This window comes from Apodemus sylvaticus, chromosome 11, assembly GCF_947179515.1.
Source record: "Apodemus sylvaticus chromosome 11, mApoSyl1.1, whole genome shotgun sequence".
NCBI classification, from domain to species: Eukaryota; Metazoa; Chordata; class Mammalia; order Rodentia; family Muridae; genus Apodemus; species Apodemus sylvaticus.
This window is the reverse complement of record NC_067482.1, coordinates 1,735,192-1,761,069: the sequence shown is the minus strand read 5'-3', so window position 1 is coordinate 1,761,069 and position 25,878 is coordinate 1,735,192. Positions and strand designations below refer to the sequence as shown.

The following is a 25,878-nucleotide window of genomic DNA, read 5'->3' as shown; positions in this document are numbered from 1 at the left end:
GTATTAAAAAAGACCCGCATGATCTCTATTTTTAAGAGCCATAGTACACAGAAACAGCATCAGCGTCTGGAAGCGCAGCGTTCACTATTGTGTCTGCACCAGCACCAGAAGGACTTAGTTCCACCGCGACATTAAAGAGTCCCTCTTTGTTCAGCGCTGGTCCAGGACGTAGGGCGCCGTGTTCCTCCGCGCTCGCCGCCCAGGCCCCGCCCCTCTGCGGCTCTGGAGAGCTGCCATTCGGCCCCGTAGTAGCTCCGCGCTCCCAGAATGCACTGGTAGTCCGCGGGAAACCAAAATGGCGAAGGGCTGTAGCGAAGTGGTCTGTGTTTGAAGCCGGTGTGAGAACGCACATTCTCCTCCCTAACCCTCGTCCCCAAGGAATTCGGTGTGTGTGTGTCTGTGCCTGTGTCTGTGTGTGTGTGCGTGCGTGTGCGCAGGGCTCCCGCTGGGGCGGGTGCCCAGTGAGCGCCCGGACTCGCGGGGAAGCGCCCACGGGAACGCGATTGCTTCTATTTTCCTGTATGAAGCGGTTGGCACCACTTAAGTGACCGAATGAGGTGAGAGACCTTGGCCTTGGAGCCGACTCTGGGAGGAGGTTGGGATGAGGAGAGACGAAAGAAAGGAAGCAAACGAAAGGGGAAAGATGGAGGATCCGCTTTGGGCAGGGGAGTCCTGTGGGGGGTGTTTTTGCATGGATGCATATGTTGAAAGAATGGATCGAGAGTAGTCAGTGAAATGTTGGTAAAAATAGGGACTGGAGCAACGAACGGGGCGTTCGGGAGTCAGTTGGCGTGGAATTAGATAAAACGTTGAGACAGGGAAGCTGTGTTTGGAGGGCAGGAAGGAACCTGGGGGCGGGAGACGGTTGGAGGGGCAGGGTGAACCTGGTGATGGGGGGGGTGGGGAGCCGAGGGGAGGAGCCGTCAGAATGCGGGGAGCCTGGCACTTTGGGGGTGCTGAGGGAAGTAGGAGTTTGGAACCTGAGGGTGCTGGAATTGTGTGGAATTGTGGTAGGGACGCCAGCGGATGGGCTAGATAGAGTGGGAGGATGAGGAAAATACCTTGGAAAGCAATCCCTGGAAGCTTAAAGGGAAGAAGTGATTGGTGAATGGATACCGGGAAGAGATAGATTTGGTGGTAATTCTTCTGTTCAATTAAGATTTCTTGCTCTGATATTTGTATTCACCATTACAACCTAGTTACGTTCGGCCTTAAGGGATTTAACTAAAATTTACGGGATTTCTTAACACGTTTCCACAGTGCCCGAACTCTTTAACTGTGATTTGCAATCTGCCGTCCTTGGTGGTTAGAATTTTTCTTTGGCAGACAGAGATGGATTTATTAAGTGATACTAGGGGTTGTGAACAATAGGAAAAGGGGTATGGGATGCTATCTTATTTTTTAAGTAAAACTTTGGTTGAAGATACTACCACGTAACAGTAATTAGAATTTGAAAACCCAGACAAGCCTGTAATTGACATAGAAAAGTACCCCCGGAGATCAAAGTAGAGCTAGAAATATGTAAGTAGTGGTTGATTTGACTCCATTTTCTCTAGCAGTAAGTAACTTTCTCCTTCAAATAGATTCCATGTAATCTCATAGTAACTTCTCAGCAGTTATCTGCAGACTGTTTTCAGCCTCTATGTTTTAATTTTTGAGATTTTTTTTTTTGAGGGAATAAACTTAAAGGTAAATTGTGGGTAAAAAAGGTGATTTTTTTTTTTTAGGATGCTGGACAATACTTTAAATATTTATTTATTTATTTATTAATGTGAGTACACTGTTGCTGTCTTCAGACACACCAGAAGAGGGCATCTGATCCCATTACAGAAGGTTGTGAACCACCATGTGGTTGCTGGGAATTGAACTCAGGACCTCTGGAGGGGCAGAGGGCTCTTAACCAAGGCCAGCCTGACCTGAAACTCAAATTGTATTCCAGACTGGCCTTGAACAGATAGAGATCTGTCTGCATCTGCACAATGAATGCTGATGGAGACCAAAGGTGCACTACCATGCTCTGCTGATACTACTTATCTTGAGTTAACATCAGCCACTATCATTGGTTGTATTAAGTACAACTATACTTAGATGTGCATTGTGGAGAATTTTTTTTCCTTATTTGTTCAAAAAGTATATATTGGGGACTTTCTGTGTTAAATGTAGTCTTTTTTTTTAAGATTTATTTATTTTATGTTTATGTGTACACTGTAGCTGTCTTCAGACACAACAGAAGAGGGCATCAGATTCCGTTAGAGATGGTTATGAGCCACCATATGGTTGCTGGGAATTGAACTCAGGACCTCTGGAAGAGCAGTCAGTGCTCTTAACCGCTGAGCCATCTCTCCAGCCCGTTAATGTAGTCTTAAGTATTAGAAATAACATTGTTGAACAATAGACATGTTCAGTGCTCATGTAGAGTATGCAGTTTGACTTTGAGCAATAAGGAATGATAGAATGAACATACAAAAAACATGTATGCATGAGTGAGCATGCGCATATGCAAGCACCATTTAACATCTTCAAGCTCTATACAGTTGATGATATTTGATGGTAGTAATGATGAAAGTACAAAGTAGGTTCATAATGGAGTATGAATGGAGTATGCAATTGAGATCGCTGAATTCAAAGCTAACAAGTGTCAGAAACAAGGACACAACTGAGATTAGAGAAGACAAAAGAAACATTCTGTCAAATGAATATACCTCGAATTTTGGGGGAAAATGTATAAGATATTTAAACAAATTTTTAAAAATTTTTTTAAAATTATGTGTGGGGTTGGAGGTGTATGTGCTAGTGTCCAATGAGGCCAGAGGCATGAGATCTCCTCAGACTAAAGTTATAGGTAGGTGTGAGCTGCCTAATATAGGTGCTGGAAACCAAACTGAGTTCTTCTCCAAGAGTAATGTGTGTTTTTTTAACGGGTGAGCCATCTCTAGCCCCCATAAAGGATATTTTTCCACCTGTTATAGTGGTTCTAAAATTTAACCTGCAGTAATGAATGGATTTTTCACTTTCTTTTTTTAAAAGACTTTTTGTTTTGCCAGGCAGTGGTGGTACACGCCTTTAATCCCAGCACTTGGGAGGCAGGAGCCGGTGGGTTTCTGAGGTCAAGGCCAGCCTGGTCTACAGAGTGAGTTCCAGAACACCCAGGGTCTTATAGAGAAACCCTGTCTCAAAAAAACTGAAGGGGAGGGGCAAGACTTTTTGTTTTAAGATTTATTTATTTATTTTATGTATATGAGTACATCATTGCTGTCTTCAGACAGACCAGAAGAGGGCATCAGACTCCATTACAGATGGTTGTAAGCTATCATGTGGTTGCTGGGAATTGAACTCAGGACCTTTGGAAGAACACTTAGTGCCATCTCTTTTATTTCTTATTTCTTTTATATGTATGGATGTTCTGCCTGCATGTATATGTGTGAACCACATGAACTGCCCACAGAGGTCAAAAGAAGGTGGCTTATCCCTTTTTGGAACTGGAGTTAGAAATGGTTATAAGTTGCCATGTTAATGCTGAGAATCAATGGCCCTGGGAATTGAACTTGAGTCCTCTGGAAGGACAGCCTTCCAGAAGAACCTTTGGCTCTTAACTGCTGAGCCATTTCTACAAGAATGCATTTCTTGACAGCAGAATGGGGCAGGATGATCCAAAGTTCAAGGCTATTCTTAGCTATATAAGAGTTTGTATCTAGCCTGGGACACGTGAGACCCTGTTGAAAAAAAAGTAGAAATGATTACCAGAGGGATAAATAATGTAATCATAAAAGTAGGACTTAGACATAAAGTGATGGTTGGTCTTCATTGTCAATTTGATTAGATTCAGAATCACCATGGACAACATACCTCTGGATATGCTATGATTGTTTTCAGAAAGGTTTAACTGAGGAGGGAAGACCCACCCTGACTATGTGAGGCCACCATACCATACCCATGGGCTGGGGTCCTGGATTGAATCAAATGGAGGAAGCAAGCTGAGCATGAACATTGATCTTCCTGACTGCAGATATCAGTGCGATAGTGGTCTCCTGCTTCTTCTACTATGCCTCCCCTTCCATGATGGACTATACTCTGAAAATGTGAGCCAAAATATACATTTTTTTATGTTGTTTTTGTCAGTTACACAGCAATGAGAAAAACATTGAATGCATATATTAATAAAATTTCAAGTCATGAAGAACAAAGGAAGAAGGACTGTGGCTCAGTAGAGTAAGATTTTTCATCATAGTGCTGAGTGTAGTAATTGAACAGCTCCAGACTTCTTGGGGAAATTCTTTACAAAGTGAAGTTCTGTGTGTAGGAACTGAACAAGTCAATTGTTACTTATTGCTCGGCCTAACCTGGCACTCCTGTGTTGAAACTTTCCTAGCTAGGCCCACAGTTCCTGCCACTCTCTCTACCAGTGAGTTGCAATGAGTCAGACTGAGATATTTTTAGGTCTAGCAAGAAGCCGTTAGAGAAGCTTTATGCACATATCCTTTTATTGTGTGCCGCTTCTCTAGACAAAGAATATGTGATCCAGAAAGCTCTGTCTCGATGTGAGCTTCTGAGATGACACGAACAATCCCAGTGGTCTTGGTGCAGAGATACTGTGAGCTCTAGGAACAACAGTTGCTTGTGGAAGGGAACAGTTTCAAATTATCTCTGGCAACTTAAAATGATATATTAATAGGATATATTAAGGATTCTTGGCAAACAGTTTGTCTTATTACGGTTTATTTTATTCTTATTTTTTATTCTTATTCTAGTGCTAGGATTGCAAGTTGTGTGCCAGTTAATAATACTACTTAATTTTCAGTGGCTTATTTTCATGGAATTAAAAATATACTTTATTTATTGAGATTATAATGTAATTACATTATTCTCCCCTCCCTTTTCCTTTCTTCAAACCCTCCCCATAAACATCTCTTTCAAATTTGTGGCCTCTTATTTATTGTTCCATATGTCAATGAATCACACACTGATTCTTAAATATATAAATATTCTTAGTCTGTATAATGTTACTTGTATAGGTTTTAAGGTTTGTATAGGTTATCATTTGGTATTGGATAACCAACTGGTGTGCTCTTCCCTGGGTAAGACTATTTTCCCCACTAATAGGCAATTCCTTAATTGCCTGTAGGTTTTTGGATAGGGTTGAGGATTCATGGGCTTTCCTCTGCTCATGTTGGTGTGTCTGTCTCTCTTTTGAAATAGGGTTTCACTTTGTAGTCTTTCGTAGTCTGGCTGCTGTGGAACTCACTGTGTAGATTAGACTGGCCTTGAGCTCAGAGACCTGCCTGCCTTTGCCTCCTGAATGCTAGGATTAAAGCGTGTGTCGTCTTGTTCAGCTCATGTTTAGGTAGTCATATTGGTGAGCTATGGGTGTAGCTTCTGACATTTTTAGCAGTAGCCACACGTTCACACACACCCTACAGTCTTTCTGCTCTTCTCTAACTCAGTGTTCCTAGGCCTTAGGTACAGGAGTTGTGTTATAAACATATCTGTTGTGACTGGACTCCACAACTCTTGATTGTGGTTTTATGTAATGGTCTCCCATCTGTTGCAAAGGGAAGTTTCTTTCTTGATGAGGAGTGAGAACTACACTTAACTGGCCATTAAATGAAAAAAAATATTTAGGATATAGTTAAGGATTGTACTGGTTTAGTAAATGCTGGTTGTAGGTTCTCCTCTAAGATCCATAACTTCACTAGCCCTAGGTAGTTGGCTAGGTTCCCAGGAACACACAAGATTTTTTTCTCTCTGAGTGGGGTCTTAAGTCCAATTAGAGAGTTACTGGTTACCATCAAGGTATGCATGCCACTACTGCATAAATAAAGGTTATTGTGTCAGCTGTCATAGGACTGTTAACTTCCTTGATTTGGTAGCTTGCATGGTACCTTCTGGTACCATGAAGCTAGTGCTTAGGGAGGCTTTCAGGTCAGCTCTAATTTAGGTGTCTCTGGGCCCACTGTCTGAAGTTCATGGTATCTTTAGCATTAGGGACTTCTCCCACTTGGGGTTGGGTAACCAAAGGTAATAGCAATAGTCTGTAGTGTTTTAGGAGTCTATTGGACAATCTTGACCAACAACTGAAAAGTGTGGTAATGGGAATTTTATTAGATAGTTCTTGGCTCTTAGAGGGAGTATTTTTAGTCCAGATGAAAAATTGATTTAAATTATATACACACACACACACACACACAAACACACATATATAGATATATGATTTACATGTATTTTTATGGAGTTTATATTTATTGTGTAAGTGTGGTTGCTACAAAGTATACGTGTGGACATCAGAGGACAATTTCAGAGAGTTGGTTCTATTATGACTCTCAGGTGTAGAACTTATAGCTCGCCAGGCTTGATGACAGGCATCTTTACCTGCTGAGCTACTTTACTGGCTCTTAATTGTTCAGATGTACTTGTTATTGTTTTATGTGTATGAATGTTACGCCTACATGTATGTTCACCATGTACTTGCTTGGTGCTATGAAGGCCAGAACAGGATGTTGGATCCCCTGAATTGTGTGAGTGGTTAGCTACCATGTGGGTGCTGGGAAACAAAACTGCAAGAGCAGTAAGTACTCTGCACTGCTAAACCATCTCTCTAGTTTCTCTATGGAGTTTTAATGAAGTAAGGTAACTCAATACGTTTTATAAAACTTGAGGGGTAGGGAATGGGAGTTGATACATGTATTGGTACCTTTTATTACAACGTAAGTCTAGGGGCTGAAGCGGTGGTCATTGGTTAAGAACCCTTGTTGCTCTTGGACAGGACCTACGTTTAGTTCCCAGCACCAACATGGTAGTGCTTCATAACCATCTGCAACTCTTATTTCCAAGGGATCCAATTCCTTCTTCTGACCTCTAAAGGCACCACCAAGTTGCACGTGGTGCATAAGCATACATGCAGGCAAAACACAAAATAAAATTTATAAATCTAAAAATAGATAAAAGAGTATAGGTCTGAAATTAATTAAAGGCAAGTATACAAACACAATCATTTGGAAATAAATATTGGCTGGGTGGTGGTGGCCGCGCACACCTTTAATCCCAGCACTTGGGAGGCAGAGGCAGGCGGATTTTTGAGTTCGAGGCCAGTCGGGTCTACATACACAGTGAGTTCCAGGACAACCAGGGCTACACAGAGAAACCCTGTCTAGAAAAAAAAAAAACAAAACCCCCAAACAAACAAACAAACAAACAAATATTGGGATAGGTTGGGGACCTGTTGTTTCTTAACTTACTCCTTTAAAATATATGAATGAACAAATGAGGCTGGAGAGAGGGCTCAGCAGTTAAGAGCACCGGCTGCTTTTCCAGAGGACCCTGGTCCTATTCCCAGTTCTCACGTGGTGGCTCACAATCATCTGTAGTTCCAGTTCCAGGGGAATCTGCTACCCTCTTGGTTTCTCCCTGGGCACTGCATGTCGGTCATATACATGCAGGCTAAACACTGAAACATAAATTTTAAAAATACTTTATTTTTGATTCTGTGCTTGTGTGTATGTGCATGTAAATGCAGTGCCCAAAAGAGGTCAGAAGGTGTCAAATCTTCTACAGGTTGTTGTGAGTCAAAGTACTGTGTGCTCTTAACTGATTAAACCATCTCTCTAGTCCCCGTTGCTTCTCTTCTTTTCCTTTTTTTTTTTTTTTTTTTTTTTGAGGCAGGGTCTTTAGATGAGGTTACCTTTAAACTCACAGATCTCCTGTGTCCGCTCCTTGAGTGCTGGGATTAAAGGCATACACCACTGTGCCTGGCCATTTCTATTTAATTTAAAAAATTTAATGTATTGTAATGTTTTTTTTTTTTAATTTCTAAAGGAGTAGAAGTAACTTTTCTAAAATAAAATTATTTTTTAAAATGTGTTTTGCTGGGCTGGAGAGATGGCTCAGTGGTTAAGAGCATTGACTGGTCTTCCGAAGGTCCTGAGTTCAAATCCCAGCAACCATATGATGGCTCACAACCATCTATAACAGGAGCTAATGCCCTTTTTTGGAGTGTCTGAAGACAGCTACAGTGTACTTAACATATAATAAAAAATCTTTCTTTTCTTTTCTTTCTTTCTTTTTTTTTTTTTTTTTTTTTGGTTTTTTGGTTTTTTGGTTTTTTGGTTTTTTTGGATTTGGTTTTTTCGAGACAGGGTTTCTCTGTATAGCCCTGGCTGTTCTAGAACTCACTCTGTAGACCAGGCTGGCCTCGAACTCAGAAATCCGCCTGCCTCTGCCTCCCAGAGTGAAATAAATCTTTAAAGGAAAAAAAAAAAGCTGTGCACCACCACTGCTCAGCTTGGCCTTTTGTTTGTTTGTTTTGTTTTTTTGTTTTTTCAGGACAGGGTTTCTCTGTGTAGCCCTGACTGTCCTGGAACGAACTCTGTAGACCAGGCTGGCCTCGAACTCAGAGAACTGCCTGCCTCTGCCTCCCAAGTGCTGGGATTGCAGGCATGCGTTGCCACTGCCTGGCCAGTTTGGCCTTTTAAAAGGAAAAAAAAAAATGTGTTTTGCCTGTGTAAACATCCTTGTATGTGTACCTGGTGCCTATGAAACCCAAAAAGGGATGGGTGTCAGAGCCCCTGAGACTAAGGTTTGCAAACAACAATGACCTGCTATGTAGGTATTGAGAATCTAGCCCAGCTCAACTGGAATAGCAGCCATTGCTCTTAACAACCACTGAACCATTTCTTTGGTCCTAGAGCCTTCTATGCCTTCTGGTCGCTGTAGAACTTTGGTTTCTTTGATTTTTAGATGTTGGTATACTCTTCAATTAAAAAGAAGACATCCAGGCTCATATTTTATTTTACTCTGTATCAAGAGGTAAGAGAATTACTTTCCCATAGGTTTGGTGCAGGATTTCATCTGAGTCCCGTTTTGGCCTTGTGGATTTGACTGTATCTGAGTCCATCAAAAGATACTACCAAAGTGGCTCCCTCATCTGTTGTTAGGTTATATCCTTCACATCACAGGGAGAAGAAATTCTGGGAAAGAATGTAGCAACCATGGCAGTTTTGTGCTGTTTAGAAGCGCTCTGAATGGTGACTCATGCCTATAATCCTAGACCTTTTAAAGCAGAGGCTAGCTTGAGCTACAGTGTGACATCCTGTTTCAAAACATTAAAACCAAAACAAAAAACCCAAAATGATGAGACTTGTTCCTGGAGTTGGGGTAGATGAAGTGGGTTTTGTCTTGTTTGCTTGTTGTTTTGTCCCTTAGTGTTGATTCCTTTCTACCCCCCACTATTGCAAGATCCTTTTGCCTTATAGATTGGTGAATGAAGGGCAAGGTGTGCCAGTGTGAAGGATTAGATTTTCCTTCCTTTCTTCCCTTAGCTGCCGAGTGGTTCATCATGGACTAGAGTAGTGGCAAGGGTACTGGAAACGTGATTGTGGTGGAGGTGTCATGGCTGATTGCTGTTGCCAGAGAAGAGGAGGGAAATTGGAGCGGCACAATAGAGGGATGAAAGTTCCTACTAGGGAGGTGAGTCCTATTTTGGGGGTGGTAGCTTTCAGCCCTTAGAGTAAACAACCCTTAATCTAGTCTTTATTTAAGTAGCCAGTTGTTACTAGTAGTTACTGTCATGTATTGTTTATCTATGCATTGTGTGTGATAGGTGTGCTGGATATTGTAAGCAAGCCCTACAATTTTCTAAGAACACAGACTCTATACAGGGTGGAGAGCAAAGACTCATTTTTTTAATTGAAGAAAAATAATTGAAATTACAGATTACTTTGTTCTCTTTTTGAGAAATGATACTATGCTAGGTCCTTAAATGTATTTTCACAATCTATTAATTCTTTAAAAATTTGGTAATTTTCTTTTTCTTTTTCATTTTTTTTCTTTTTTTCTTCTTTTTTTTCTTTTTTTTGAGACAGTGTTTCTCTGTGTAGCCCTGGCTGTCTTAGAGCTTACTCTGTAGACCACGCTGACCTCAAATTCAAGAGATCCAGCTACCTCTGCCTCCTGAGTACTGGGATAAAGGTGTGGGCCATGGATATCCAGCTGCTAAAATGTATTTTGATCGAATTCATCCCCAGCTCTTCTCAGATCACCTCATTCCTAATTCCCCTATTCCCACTTTTGAACTATCCCACTAAGCCTATATATAATTTTTTGGCTGTATGCTCCAGGACGTGAAGTCCATACACTAGAACTTCATCTGTGTCTTGAAATTGTAGCCTCAGAAAGTACTTTCAAAGATTTATTTATTTACTTTATTTATATAAACACTCTGGAGCTGTCTTCAGACACATTAGAAGAGGGCATCAGATCCCATTACTGGTGGTTGAGAGCTGCCAAGTGGTTGCTGGGAATTGAACTCAGGACCTATGGAAAAGCAGTTGGTGCTCTTAACCACTGAGCTGTCTCTCCAGCCCCAGAAAGTATTTTAAATGCATTTTGTTTGTTTTGGTTTGGTTTTGACACAGGGTTGTTCTGAGTAGCCCTGGCTATCTTGGAACTTTCTTGGACTCACAGAAATCCACTTGCCTCTGCTTCCCCAGTGATAGGATTAAAGGCATGCTGCACAACTACCTAGCTACATTTCAAAATACATATTGTTGGTGTATGTGCAGGTACCTGTGTACCATTGCATTCATGTGGAGGTCAGAGGACAACTTGCTGCAGTTAATTTTTTCTAGTCTATGGATTCTGAGGATCAAACTCATGTTGTCAAATTTTGCAGCAAGTACCATTACTTGCTGAGGCATATTATTGGTTCAGAGATTATTTAGATTAAGCTACCTAGGCTCTAACAATTAATTCAGATGTTTTCCTAGATAAGTAGGAGAATAAATTGGGACGATACGATGGAGAAAATAGCCCTTTTCCCTTAATTTACGTTATTTAAATTAAATCAGCCAATTACTAAGTTGTTAAGTCAGGGCCTTATTTATTGTAGGGTAGTAAACTAATGAAGAAAGACTTTTTTTAGTCATTTGTTACCATTGGCACTCATTGCTTTTCTATCAAATGATATATCCCAGGGGCTGTCAAGATGGCTCAGCAGTTAAGAGTGCAAACCACTTTTGTAGAGGAACCAAGTTTGGTCCCCAACTACTTGTAATTCTGGTTATACAGAGGGATCTGATACCATATAGCCTTCAAGGTCACCTGCACCAATGTGTGTGCATATCCCTATACAGGTATATATATACACACATAATAAAAAATAGAGATAACGCTTTTCCAGCGGTGATAACCTCCTACAAGAACTTGCCTCTCAGGATCTCCTTCATCCCTCCCGAGAAGGGGAGAAGAGGAAACACAAGGAAAAGTGTCTGGTGCAGAGCCCCAAGTCCTGCTTTATGGATGTGAAATGCCCAGGATGCTGTAAAGTCCCCACAGTCTTTAGCCATGCACAAACAGTAGTTTTGTGTTTTGGCTGCTCCACTGCCCTGTCAGCTGACAGGTTGAAAAGCAAGGCCGACAGAAGGATGTTCCTTCAGGAGGAAGCAGCATTGAAAGTCCCTGATTCAAGATGAGTGGGAACCTTCCCAATAAACACATTTTGGATGTATGTTTTTATTTGGACATAAGGAGATATGATTGTGTGTCGAACTGACAAGGGATGGTTTATGATGGCAATTCTCTCAACTTCACTATATCTGGAATGAGCTACAATCCAGAAATGTAAGGCTCATCTGTGATCCTCCACAGGCTTTTTTGATCCGGATTTTGAGGCATAGTGGTCATGCTTATAATAACGATGATGAAAAGAAAAGCTTAGGTCCAGGTGTGGTGATACGAGCCTTTAATCCCAGCAGTCAGGAGGCAGAGGCATCTCTGAGTTCAAGGTCGATCTACAGAGCAAGCTCCACGACAGCCAAGCTTAGGCAGTGAGGGCGCTGGAAAACAGAAAGCTGTTAATAATGTAATAGAAGGGTGCCATGCTTCAGCTGTAGTAAGCAGCAGAACTTGGTTGGTGGCTTAAGCCTTGTGGCTATGGTTTTAGTCAAGAATAGAAGGGACTACTGGGACAGTTGATGGCTAGTTAGCTAGAGCTAGGAAGTTCATGGTGATTAAGAAGAGACCAGCATCACTGAAGTGAAATCTGGTTGTAGTTCATGTTTCAGCTGGACTTGGTAATTTGTAAGAGATACCCAGTAGACTGGTTGTGAAGTTATGAAGGGGTTATGGAGAACAACTGCTGTTAGGCATTGTGAGAGGCCAGAAAAGGCCATTGGTGAAGGTACAGCCTCATTGACATTTGAAGACCCAGGACTGAAGGGACCATGCAATGAAGTAGAGCCTTGGTACCATCAAGAAAGCCTATTGATGAAGCCTAGTTGCAGCGGAAGAAACCAGTATATTGGAGATATCACTACCATGGGATGATCACCAAGAACAACAGCCCCAGTGGAGTGGAGTCAGCCATAGCCTAGCGTGATACAAAGATTCTGTGTGGATCCCAGACACTGGAACAAGAAGCTGTCCAGTTGAAGTTGCCTTGGAGACCCCAAGATGTTCGAGATGCTAAAGCCATGGGATATCTGCTGAGGAAAGCTGCTAACAGGAGTGGTACCAGCCCAGGAGAAAGAATTGTGTTATAGTCAACAAAGCTGAACGGAATTGGACATCAGACATGAAGATGCAGAGTTTAGAGTTTGCCTAGCAGGTTTTTGGTCTTGCTTTGGTCCAGTATTTTCTAACTGTGACATTTTTGAAATGGTAATGTGTATATCGTTTTATTTTGGAATATGCTGTCTGCTTTTTGATTTTGATTTTATAGGGGGTTGCAGTAAAGAGATTGCATGAATCTCAGAAGAGATTTTGAACTTTGGACCTTTAAACATTGTTGTCACTGCAATAGACTATGGGACTTTTGAAGTTGGACTAAATACATTTTGCATTGTGTTATGGCTACAAGCTGATAGGGGCCAGGGAGTAGTGGTTTGAATAGGTTTAGCCCCATAGATTCATGTGTTGGAAGGTTTGCATATTGAGTGGCACTATTATTAGGTGGTGTGGCCTTGTTGGAGAAAGTGTGTCACTGTGTAGGTTGGTTTGAGGTTTCCTATGCTGCACTTCACCAAGTGCAGTAAGTAACTAAGACAGTTACTTAATGTAGGGATTCGAGACCCCTGAAGTAACCACTGGGTTTAGAGTGTTTGCTTATTTATACAGGCTTAGACATATGCCAGGCTGGTCTTGAACTTCTTAAACTATCTGTGTAGTTGAGGATGACCCTGAACTTCTCATCTTCCTTTCTCTACCTCCCCAGTACTGGGATTACAGGTGTGTACCTGTTTTTCGTTTGTTTATTTTTGTCTTGTGTTGGGGATAGAACCAAGGATGTTGTGCATGCTAGGCAAGCATTCTACCAAATGAGTACATCCCCAGCTGTCTTGTTGGTTACTGTGCTGGTAGGGTTTTGAGTTTGTTAGATACATAGATTAATATTTTTCAGCTATTTAGGGGAAAGGTATCATCTTAATTCTTTTTAGGACAACCTTAAAATGTATTTCTTTTATACCAAAATTCTGTTCCCATAAACATTTAATCCTTTCTTCTACCCCCAGATACAAATTTAACTGTATCTCAGATAACCAGAATTAAACAGTAGTTATCTATTTTATCTAGGTTGTTTTGCTTATGGTATTGTCTTCAAGGTTCCATGTTGGAGCATGGGCATATTTCCCAGAATTTGTGTTATTTTTAGACATTGCAAGCGGGTTTCCTTTGTTCTTAGCTATAGAGACTGTTTTCACTTTCTTTTTTTACCTAACCTTTGTTCTTAGCTATAGAGACTGTTTTCACTTTCTTTTTTTTTTTTAACTAAACTTTTATGGTCTCTTATTGTCTGTATAGTTTTACATATCCTTGAATGTTAACCAGTAAAATATCTAAAATTGGAACAATGAAGCCAAACTTGCTTTGTTGTTTAAGAAAGTTGATGTTGAGGCTGGAGACAACGACTCAGCAGTTAAGAGAACTGGCAGCTCTTCTAGAGGACTCTGGTTTGGCCCTAGCACCCATAGAATGGCTAAGAGATCCAACATCTTTTCTTGGTCTCTTGTGACACCAGACATGCTCAGACATGCATTCAGGCAAAATACCCATACACATAAACTTTAAAAAAAATTGGCATGCTATATTGTTCAGTTTTTAATATGTAAGTTATAATGACTTTATAGTTTATCATTTGGGATCATTGCTTAAAAAATAAAAATCTTACTTTTCCGCTTGATTGTAATTTTGTGAAATCAAGTTTTTAAATCTAATTACATTCATTTTGTGTGTGTATTTATGTGTACACTTGCCTTTGTACTCGGGCAGGAGTCTGTTCTTTTTCTTTCTTGTGAGTACTGGGGATCAAATTCAGGTCATCAGGCTTGTTGGCCTATGCCTTTATCTGATGAGCTTGTCACCTGTTCAGTTGTCTGCATATTTGGATTGATTTATTCTCCCCACTTCACTTAGTGATTCTCTGTAGAGGTTTTTTTGTTTTTGTTTTTTTTCGAGACAGGGTTTCTTCTCTGTGTAGTCCTGGCTGTCCTGGAACTCACTCTGTAGACCATGCTGACCGTGAACTCAGAAATCTGCCTGCCTCTGCCTCCCAAGTGCTGGGATTACAGGCGTGCACCACCCCTGCCCAGCTTTTAGAAAGTTTGTTATTGCCCTTTCAGCAGATGTGAACATAGTCGTATACCCCAGAAGCCATGTATCTTAATTACCTTTGGTCTAAGCTAGGAAGTTAAGGCTCACATCTTCACGACTCTTTAAAGGCTAGGGTCCCAAATATGTAGTAGCTCACGTTGGCCTGGAACTTTTCCTTATGCTCAGCTTGTGCTGCCATGCTTAGTTGTTTTCAGCTGTTATTTATGAGGCAGATACACTAATACAGAAATGACTTCTGAATCCTGGCTTAACGAATATGCAGTGAGTGAATTATCGCTCTTTTGTTTTACATCTACTTAGGAAGTATTTGTCATTTGAGTTATTTGTTGCTTTTCTCACAAGTTAAGGTTTTATACCAAAAATTTGATTAATATATGAAATGCATCTGGTATAAAATCTTCTACATCTTTTATTTCTTGAACAGAGACTCTACAGGAGCAGGTAATTCACTGGTCCACAAGCGGTCTCCTTTACGTCGAAACCAAAAGACCTCAGCATCCTTGAACAAGCTGTCTTTACAGGATGGACATAAAGCCAAAAAACCAGCATGTAAATTTGAAGAGGGTCAAGATGTCTTAGCTAGATGGTCAGATGGCTTGTTTTATCTTGGAACTATCAAAAAGGCAAGTTACCTTAATTTCTGCTATACTTGCATTATACTTTTTAATAATTTAAAAGTTAACCTCATGCTTACAGTTTTAAGAGATTATTGATTTCTTCTGTATTGCAGATAAACATACTGAAACAGAGCTGCTTCATCATATTTGAGGACAGTTCCAAATCCTGGGTTCTCTGGAAGGACATCCAAACAGGCAGGTGCTATGTTTCTCTTGAATGTGATTTATATTGAAACTTAGTTTTCTTCAACATGACTTTTCTGGTGCTAATGATACTGAATATATTGTTTAAAATAGTGACTGGGTAGCATATATAAGGAGAAGTTTAAAAATGTATTCAATATACACAATTATTCTTCCTTGTTTTATAAACAAAGCTCTCTATACTTTAATTGAATCATTTACTACCATCTACTGTTATTCCTGTTATTTTTCTACATGCTGAGTTTTAGCCTTTTTACTTTTTGGAGATTTGGGTAGGTTTGACATAGGTCTTTCTGTCTTTTTTTTTTTTCTTCACCAAGACAGTTTCTCTGTGTGGCCCTGGTTATCCTGGAACTAACTCTGTAGATCAGGGTGGCCTTGAACTCAGATCTGCCTGCTGTCTCAATTACTGGGATTAAAGGCATGCACCACCACTTATCTACCCCTTTCTGCCTTTTAAATCCCATCTTTTTTCATTCTCTTTTTTTCTCTTTCTTTCTTTCTTTTTTTTTTTTTTTTAAATATTTAATGTAAGTAAGTACACTGTAGCTGTCTTCCGACACCAGAAGAAGGAGTCAGATTTATTTACAGATGGTTGTGAGCCACCACATGGGTGCTGGGATTTGAACTCATGACCTTCGGAAGAGCAGTCAGTGCTCTTACCTGCTGAGCCATCTCTCCAGCCCCCTTTCTCTTTATTTCTTGATTCATTCATTCATTCATTCATTCACTCGTGTGTGTGTGTGTGTGTGTGTGTGTGTGTGTGTGTGTGTGTGTGTGTCTCACATGTGAATGTCTGGTGATTCTGGAGGTCAGAAGAAGTGTCAGATCCCCTGGAACTTGAGTTTCCAGATGGTTGTTAAGTCACCACGTGGGTGCTGGGCACTGAATCTGGGTTCTCTGAAAGAATACGCTGAGCCATTTTTCTAGTTCCCTTTATTTCTTTTAAAGTGGTAGAAAAGGAAAGCGGTATGCAGAGATAGAAAGGTGTAAAAGCTTGATGTTAAACAAGCACTTAGCTAGTGGGTCAGGTGAGTGGTTGCTCTGTGCTTGAAAGTGCTGTAAGAAACTTGAGATGGGTGGCTCGTGTCTAATCTCAGTACTTGGAGGCAGCAAATTTCTAGTTCTACAGAGCTTGCTTGTTCCAGGATAGCCAGAGCTACCCAGAAGCCCTGTGTTGAAAAAAACAAACACAACAAAACAAAAAAGAGAAAGAGAAACCTGCTTATAATTATGATTATATAACTCAAATGATTTTTATCTAATAAGGTATGTTCTAAAAGTTTACATAAATCTGGGAAAAAATATAGCCATGCTAGTTGTTTAAAGAAATCTATATTATGTGCTAGAGAGGATGATTTTGTGGTTAAGAACACTGGCTGCTCTTCCAGAGCCACAAATTCAATTTCTAGTACCCACATTGTAGCTCAAAACTGTCAGTAAGCTCCAGTTCCCTGGGATCTAACACCCTTGCAAAGACACATGCAGGTAAAATACCAGTGCATATAAATTAAAAATAAATTTTATATTAAAAAGAAATGTGGGCTGGTGAGGTGGCTCAGTGGTTAAGAGCACTGGCTGCTCTACCAGAGGTTCTAAGTTCAATTCCTAGCAACCACATACATGGTGGCTCACAACCATCAATTGGGGGATCTGATGCTCTCTTCAGGCAGGCAGATATATATGCAGCAGAGCATTCATACATTAAATAAATAATAAATAAATAAGAAATGTATAGCAAACATATATTGAGACAGGGTTAGAAAGGTTTTAAATACCTAGTATTTGTTTCTATGAAATGATATATTCCTGCATTGCTGTTGACATGTAAGTTTCTGTTTTGGCTATTCTTTTCAGCAGTTGCATTAAATGAATAAAAATATATTCTAATTTATTTAACTTTTCTAGAAGTTTTTTTTTTTTTAAGATTTTTTTTTAAAAATTTCATGTGTGAGTACAGTGTTGCTGTTTTCAGACACACCAGAAGAGGGCATTGGATCCCCACTACAGATGGTTGTGAACCACCATGTAGTTGCTGGGAGTTGAACTCAGGACCTCGGGAAGAGCAGTCAGTGCTGAGCCATCTACCCAGTCCCTAGAAGTTTATTAATAAAATATAATTGAAAAGAAAGAAGCTAGGGAGAAGTGTTTATTATAACTTCATTTAATATTTTTTAATTAAAATTGAATTAAAAAATAAAATTAATTTAAAAATAGGAAAGTGAGTGTATGTGACTGAAAAGAGGCCAGATGTGTCAGAAAGCCTGGACAGCCAGTTGTAAGCCTCAGCTATAGGTGCAGGAAACTTATCATCTATAAGAGCAGTATCTGCTTTTAGACACTGAGCTGTATATTAGTTTTTGTTTGTTTTTTGGTAATTGCTGTTTTTTTTTCATCACATGGTTTCTCTTTACATATGGCACTGCGTTCCAGCCTGGAACTCATAGAGATTTGCCTGCTTCTCAAGTGCCTGGCCATTTTTATTTTATTTTTTGAGATAGGGTATTATACCCTTGACTGGCTTGGAACTTGCTATGTTGAACAGGTTGATCTGAACTGAACTGTAAGCAGGGTTGTTTCTGCCTCCCAAGTACTAGGATTAAAGCTGTTTGCCACTATGCCCACTTTATTTGAAGTAAATATTTGATAAATACCTTTAAGGGTTTTTTTGTTTTTGGTTTTTTGGATTTGTTTTTTTTGCAAGACAGGGTTTCTCTGTGTAGCCCTGGCTGTCCTGGAACTCACTCTGTAGACCAAGCTGGTCTCGAACTCAGAAATCTGCCTGCCTCTGCCTCCCAGAGTGCTGGGATTATAGATGTGCGCTACCACCGCCCGGCAAGATTTTTTTTAAGTTTTATTTATTATATGTAAGTACACTAGTTGTCTTCAGACGCACTAGAAAAGGGTGTCAGATCTCATTATGGATGGTTGTGAGCCACCATGTGATTACTGGGAATTGAACTCAAGACCTTCAGAAGAGCAATCAGTGCTCTTAACCACTGAACCATCTCTCCAGCCCTAAGATTTATTATTTATTCATGTGTTGGTGGTAGGAGTATTTGTGGAGGTCAAAAGAATGTGTTGGATTTCATCCTCTTTAACTTTCTTTTTTTTTGGTGGGGAGGGTTTTGAGACAGGGTTTCTCTGTATAGCCCTGGCTGTCCTGGGACTCTGTAGGCCAGGCTGGCCTCGAACTCATAAATCCACCTGGCTCTGCCTCCCTGAGTGCTGGGGTTACAGGTGTGCACTACCACTGCCCAGCTGACTTGTCACTTCTTTATGAATAGTATACTAACAGAGTCTTTTGGTAGTGGGGACTTCTGTGACTCAGATCTGTATCCTAGCAAATCAGAGGTTGAGGCTGAAACATTTCAACAGGAGTTTAAGGGTAACAAAGTGAATCCAGGCGAGCTTGGGATACATAGACTCCCCCCACCCCAAAAAAAAAACCAACCCATCAAATAAAGTTAGTTTTTAAAGAGTGAAGTGTAACACAATGCTTGATTTATAACATAAAATTATAAGTATTTATTGCTTATGTATAGAGTATATTATTTTTTTCTATATTGAAATAAGAGGAAGATACTAGAATTGATAATTGTGTTGAGATGGAAATATATTAAAATTTTGAAGGATTTATTTATTTATTTATTTATTTATTTATTTAGGTATTTTCGAGACAGGGTTTCTCTGTATAGCCCTGGCTGTCCTGGAACTCACTCTGTAGACCAGGCTGGCCTCGAACTCAGCAATCCACCTGCCTCTGCCTCCCAAGTGCTGGGATTAAAGGCGTGTGCCACCACATCTGGCTCCGCGAAGGTTTTTTTATAGTAACACTTTTTGGTTTTAGATTGATTTATTTTATTTATATGAGCACACTATAGGTGTTCTTAGACACACCAAAGGAGGGCATCAGATCCCATTACTGATGGTTGTGAGTCAACATGTGGTTGCTGGGAATTGAACTCAGGACCTCTGGAAGACCAGACAGTGCTCTTAACCACTGAGCCATCTCTCCAGCCCAAAGGTTTTTTTTTGTTTGTTTTGGTTTGTTCTTTACTTTGAGACAGTTTTACTATGTCAGGGTCTCACTATGTAGTAGGTCTAGCTATCTTGGAACTCACTACAGTGAGCCTTGGGCTCACTGAGATCCACCTGCCTCTGCTTCCTGAGTGCTGGGTTTACAAATTTGTGCCTTCTCACTCCCCCAGACACGGTTTCTCTGTATAGCCCTGGCTGTCCTGGAACTCACTCTGTCTGACCTCAAACTCAGTGATTCTAGTGCTTCTGACTCCTGAGTGCTAGGATTAAAGGTGTGTGCAACCACACCTGCTGAAGTTTTTTTTAAGAACAAGAATGTTAAGGAAACAGTAATTTCTTGCTTAGCACATATAATAATTGGTACTTCCAACTTTTGTGGTGGTAGAATTCTCTTTGAGTATATTATTAGACATTATATTTCTAGATATAAGCCATGAAATAATTGCTATATTTCATAATTGATAAATACAAAGAAAGAACTATTCTTAAGTCAAGCAGGGGAGCACATAGCTTCCTTTACTATTCTGTGTATTCTTGTGATACTAATGTAAAAGATGAGTATCTGAACCTGAGTAGAAGTGTTCTGCAGAAAAGTTTTAGTGCTAATAAATTTTTCTCAGTGTGTTTGTGATTTTTTTTTTTTTTTTTTTTTTTGCTTCTAAGAAGCACTGTGACCAGGGCAACTTTTGTTTTATTTATTTGTTTATTTATTTATTTATTTATCATTCATTTATTCATTCATTCATTCATTCATCTAGTTGGGGCTTACTTACAGTTGAGTTTACTCAATAGTCATACATGGCAGCACACAGGCAGACATGGTATTGGAGAGGAGCTGAGAGCTCTATATCTGGATCTCCAGGCAGCAGGGAGAGAGAGACACTGGGTCTGGCTTGAGCTTCTGAAACCTGGGAGCCTACCCTGCATTGATACACTTCTCTCAACAAAGCCACACCTCCAATAATGCCACTTATTATACTCATATGGCATTTATGAGTATATGGTGGCCATTTTCATTCAAACCACCTCACTTAGCTCCTATCACCATTCATACTGTATTTGAAGTGAGAACAGTCATGCTTTATGCCCAAAAGCAGATTGACGCATGTAGGCAGACATGGTGAGTTAGGAAGGGGAGGGAAGGGGCTAGAGAGCTGTGTAGTCGCTCGCTTTGCTGAGCATTCTGACACAGGTAACACGCCTGTGGCTGCACCGAGTCATAAAAGTTCTTTGGAATTCCTCATGACTGTTTAATGTTGCTTTACTGTTTCAGGAGCCACTGGGAGTGGGGAAATGGTCTGTACAATATGTCAAGAAGAGTATTCAGAAGCTCCCAATGAAATGGTTATATGTGATAAGTGTGGTCAAGGTAAACATTCATTTTTCTCAGATCTTATTACTGAGTTAGTCTATTGAAGACTAGTGACTGTAGATACTTGTTTTGCTAATTTGAAACTTTATCATAACATCTATTCATCATTTATAATGTAGAGAACAACAAAACTAAAAGTAAAATGCCTTCTTGAAATCCCATACTGCAGTACTTGCTAATGAAATAGAATTTGCTTTCTGTCTTTTTGATATGAAGGATATCATCAGCTGTGTCATACACCTCATATTGACTCGAGTGTGATTGATTCAGATGAAAAGTGGCTTTGTCGACAGTGCGTTTTTGCAACAACAACAAAGGTATCTTTTAAAAGTGTTTTGGGCTAAATATTAGTAACTGGAGTTTGCAAGGCCTTATTGAAATGACTATGTACATTGAAAAGTTTGTTCTGAATGAAATTAGCAGCTAATATTGGTTAGAATTGTTTTTATTAATGATCCTTAAATGGCTCCTAGTTTTTGTTTTTTTTTTAAAAACGATTTCTTTATTACTATATATAAGTACACTGTAGCTGTCTTCAGACACCCCAGAAGAGGCCATCGGATCATATTACGGATGGTTGTGAGCCACCATGTGGTTGCTGGGATTTGAACTTAGGACCTTCGGGAGAGCAGTCAGTGCTCTTAACTGCTGAGCCATCTCTTCAACCCTGCTCGTAGTTTTTTTGTGCTTTCTGATAATGGTGTGGGATTAGGATAATAAATTGGAAGAATATAATAAAATAAATACATTATTAGTAACAGACAGACAGTATGGTATCATAGAAATTCAGAATGGAATTATTTCAGAAGTGTCAGGCACTTTTAAACTAGAATTAAAAATTAGAAAATTTGGTTAAAAAACTTGACCTTTACATTTTCAAATCTTTTCCCTCTAATATGTAGAGGGGTGGTGCACTTAAGAAAGGACCAAATGCCAAAGCATTGCAAGTCATGAAGCAGACATTACCCTATAGTGTGGCTGACCTTGAATGGGATGCAGGTCATAAAACCAATGTCCAGCAGTGCTACTGCTATTGTGGAGGCCCTGGAGAGTAAGTAAACACAGTTATTTAATGTCCCTTGATGTGATATTTCCTAATGTATATTATCATCTTTTTTTAGAAAACAAAGCAACTTTTTTAAAAACAATTATTTATTTCATGTATATGAGTACACTGTAGTTGTCTTCAGAGACACTAGAAGGGGACATCAGATCCCATTACAGGTGGTAATGAGCCACTATATGGTTGCTTGGAATTGAACAAAGGACCTCTGGAAGAACAGTCTTAACCACTGAGCTATCTCTCCAGCCCCTTAAAAGAACTTTTTATGAAGACCTCTTTTTCTTGTTTGAGTCATGGTCTTGCTCTACACATACTACGTAACTGGCCTTAGCTTCTCAAGGCCTGGCCGGGCGGTGGTGGCTAATCCCAGCACTCTGAGAGGCAGAGGCAGGTGGATTTCTGAGTTCAAGGCCAGCCTGGTCTACAGAGTGAGTTCCAGGTCAGCCAGGGCTAAACAGAGACACCCTGTCTTGACAAAACCAAATTCAAAGATACTCAAGGCCTTTTCAAGAGCACCAGGGTTGCAGGTGCTATCACTGATAGAGAATTGCAAATGTATGAAAGAATAAGTTTATTAAAAAAATACCACTACTGTTCTTTCTCTCCCCATCTTATCTTCCCCCTCTTCCTTCCTCTGGTCTTTCTCTTTTTTTCTCCCTTCCTATAATGGCCAGATACGCCATTATAGTTAGCTAGGGGAAAATGCATGCTGTAGAGGCCTACTTTGCACTTTGGAGTGTGAAGTTGACTCAGTTCATTGGATATCATATTTAATGTGATTATACATTTAAAAATTGGTATTGATTTTTTGTTTTGTTTTGTTTTTTTTGTTTTTTTGGATTTGCTTTTTTGGAGACAGGGTTTCTCTGTATAGCTCTGGCTGTCCTGGAACTCACTCTGTAGACCAGGCTGGCCTCAAACTCAGAAATTTGCCTGCCTCTGCCTCCCAGAGTGCTGGGATTACAGGCATGCGCTACCACCGCCCGGCTTAATTTGAATGAATAAGAGACAGATTAGTAAAGTGATAGTCTAGATGAACTAGTCTTTCCCAACTATTAGTTCTGTTGTATGTGTACACACTCTCTCTCTCACACACACACACACACAATTTTCAGTAGAAACTACTATGTAATTTTTCTAAATATTTTACTGAAGAAATACAATATTCAGGTACTAGAAAGCTGTACTGGGTATTTTATGTTTATTTTTTATTTTAATTTATTTTAAAGGGTTTTATATTTTATTTTAAATTTTGTATATGTGGGTATGTCTGTGTGTGGATAATGTACATATGAGTATAGTGCCAGAGAGGACATTCGATATTTTGGACCTGGATTTCAGGCATTTGTGAACTGCCTAATATGGGTGCTGGGAACAGAACTCGGGTCCTCTGCAGAAGCAGTGAACTCTCTCTCTTGGCCCCAGGTATCTTATCTTTAAATGAGACTTAATAAGTGCAGTATTGACAACTAGCAGATTTGAACTTTAATAAGTGGGGGGTGCATACATGAGTTTTGTTTAGTATTTAAGATTCCATTACTATAGCGCCCATCAATTATCATTAATTAGCATCCTATAAGATTGTAAAAGGAAATCATTTGATGTTGGCTGTTCTAGTTAACATCACATCTTTAATCAGATCATGTTATTTGAGCCGTTTATTTATTCATTCATTTCTTTGTTTTGGGTTTTTGAGACAGAGTTTCTCTGTGTAGTCCTGGCTGTCCTGGAACTTACTCTGTAGACCAGGCTGGCCTCGAACTCAGAAATCCACCTGCCTCTGCCTCCCAGAGTGCTGGGATTACAGGTGTGCGCCTCTACCACCCGGCTTGTTTCAGTTTTTCAAGACAGGATTTCTCTGTGTAGCCTTGGCTGTCCTGTAACTCTTGAAGTAGGCCCAGCTGACCTCGAACTCACAAAGATGTGTCTGTCTCTGCCTTCTCAGTGCTTTGATTAAAGGTGAGCACCACCACCACCTGACTTCATCTTTGATTCTTAAATATTTGCCAATAGATGCCTTTCTATTATACCATTTACTATCATGGAAAAGAAGTGTTGCAATTTAATTAACTGGTTTAGCACAATTAGAAATCTAAGCAGTGCCTCTAAACAAAAATATTGTGAAAGTTTAATCCATTATTAATTTTAATACAAATAAATAATACTAGTAAATATTTGGACATTTTGGACAAGATTTCTCAGTGGATAAAGATGATGAGTGGGTGAGAGTATGAGTCTGGGGAGAGTTGAACTGGAGTCCTCGTGGTCACAAAGGTAAACAATATAGAGACACCGGCTCAAGGTGTAATCCTGGCTGGCCTGGAGAAGGCTATATAGACTAGGCTGTCCTTTAATTCACAGAGATATACCTGCCTCTGCCTCACTGGGACTAAGGGTATGCATAGCTTCTTGCCAAAAAATTGCCTATGTCATTTTTTGAGGCAGATGATTCCTTATTTCTTAAACATCACAAGTATGTGAGCTATGTCTGATAGGGTAGCTACTTTAAGCTTCTGAGTTTAGAGGAACACCTAGAATATTGCCAGTAATCAGGGGCATAGTAGTTGTTTTGATTCTGCTTGTAGAACTAGTAGCTTGGCAAAACAACATTTGGAAAGGTCTTATTGTTTTCAAGTAAGGATATCATTAGTGAGGAGAAAATAACCTGCGACGAAGATTAAGTTTTGGCAGCTTTTAGCTATCTGAATCAGATCTATAGAGTTTATAACAAACTATCACAAACCCATTTTGCTTGATAGTGGTATTAATTCTAATCATGTTAACTAAATTTATTGCTGTATATACTTGGTTTATATTATAATAAGCAGAAATATAGATACAATAAAATGTTCATAAACAGAAATCTCTATGGCCATTTGGCATTTGGGCTAAATGTTGGTACCTTGTAATCTATCTTTCTTGTAAGATACCCCTGGAGTGATGGAAAGATGGCTCCAGGGGTAGAGAGAGCTTAGTTGTGTTCTCAGCAACCATATTGGTGACTCAGAACCAACTGTAACTCTGGGTTCTGGAATCCACACCCCTTTCTGGGCTTGTGGGCATTTATATTCAACCCTTATGTACCTACATACAGGCACACAAATTTAAAAGGGGGTGCCAAAGAGATGGCTTAGTAATTAGCTTCAGAGGACCTGGGTTCATTCCTAGTGCCCTTGGCATCTCACCATTACCTTTGCTCCAGTTCTGAGAGAATCTGCTTTCCTCTTTTGGCCTCTGTAAAGTACTACATGCACATGATGTACATATAGAAAAGCAGGCACCCACATATACACATATTTTAAAAAAAAATTTTTAATTCCCAGCTTAGAGGCAGGCCTGGTGGTACATGTCCATAGTTGGAGTTGCTCAGGAGGATGAAAAGCATGATTGCTTCATTCTAGGACAGTAGTTCTCAACACTCACTTCCTCATGTAGTGGTGACCCCCAATCATAAAAGTATTTTTGTTGCTACTTTATTACTAAATTTGCTAATGTTATGAATCATAATACAAATATCTGTGTTTTCTGATAGTCTAAGGTGACCCCTGTGAAAAGGTCATTTGATCCTAAAGGGGTTGTAAATCACAGGTTGAGAAGTGCTTGACTGGCTAGGAGTTTAAGGTTCACCTGTGTAGCAGTAAGAACCCAAGTTGAAAAAAGTATTTTTAAATAGTTGGATGTGGTTGTTATCAGGAATTCAAAGCCAACCTCAAAATAAGACTCAGAGAAAATGCAAAGAAGCCTGAGGATGTAGCTCAGCTGTAAGAGTACCTGTCCAGCAGGCTTAAAAGCCTGGATTTGATCCTTAGCACCTCATGAACTAGATGAAGTGGTGATTAGTATCAGTACTAGGAAGGTAGGAGGACCCTAGTTTTGAGATCATTTTCAGTTTGAGGCTATCTTCTAATACGTGAGACCTTGTTTCAAGAAATAAAACACAAAAACAAGCATATGCTATATGGGTGTGTAGCTCATTGGTAGAA

The 25,878-nt window shown here is 39.8% G+C and overlaps 1 protein-coding gene and 1 pseudogene across 7 annotated transcripts in view; both read left to right on the top strand.

Annotated features, from left to right (window-relative positions):
- The first annotated feature begins 254 nt into the window (after positions 1–254).
- The window catches only part of Mtf2 (metal response element binding transcription factor 2), a 45,329-nt gene continuing 19,705 nt past the window's right edge, over positions 255–25,878 (top strand). For 2 of the 7 annotated variants that reach the window (XM_052198217.1, XM_052198221.1), the window contains exons 1-7: positions 297–557; positions 3,874–4,079; positions 15,023–15,221; positions 15,329–15,410; positions 20,734–20,829; positions 21,049–21,149; positions 21,735–21,883. In XM_052198217.1, the coding sequence (XP_052054177.1) occupies positions 4,057–4,079; positions 15,023–15,221; positions 15,329–15,410; positions 20,734–20,829; positions 21,049–21,149; positions 21,735–21,883 (650 nt within the window). In that variant the 5' untranslated portion in view covers positions 297–557; positions 3,874–4,056. Of the gene's footprint in view, positions 558–3,820; positions 4,080–15,022; positions 15,222–15,326; positions 15,415–20,733; positions 20,830–21,048; positions 21,150–21,734; positions 21,884–25,878 lie in introns of those variants that run through there. The other 5 variants (XM_052198218.1, XM_052198222.1, XM_052198219.1 and 2 more) reach the window with 5 other exon arrangements.
- Positions 10,976–11,442, top strand: LOC127695901 (40S ribosomal protein S27-like; annotated as a pseudogene).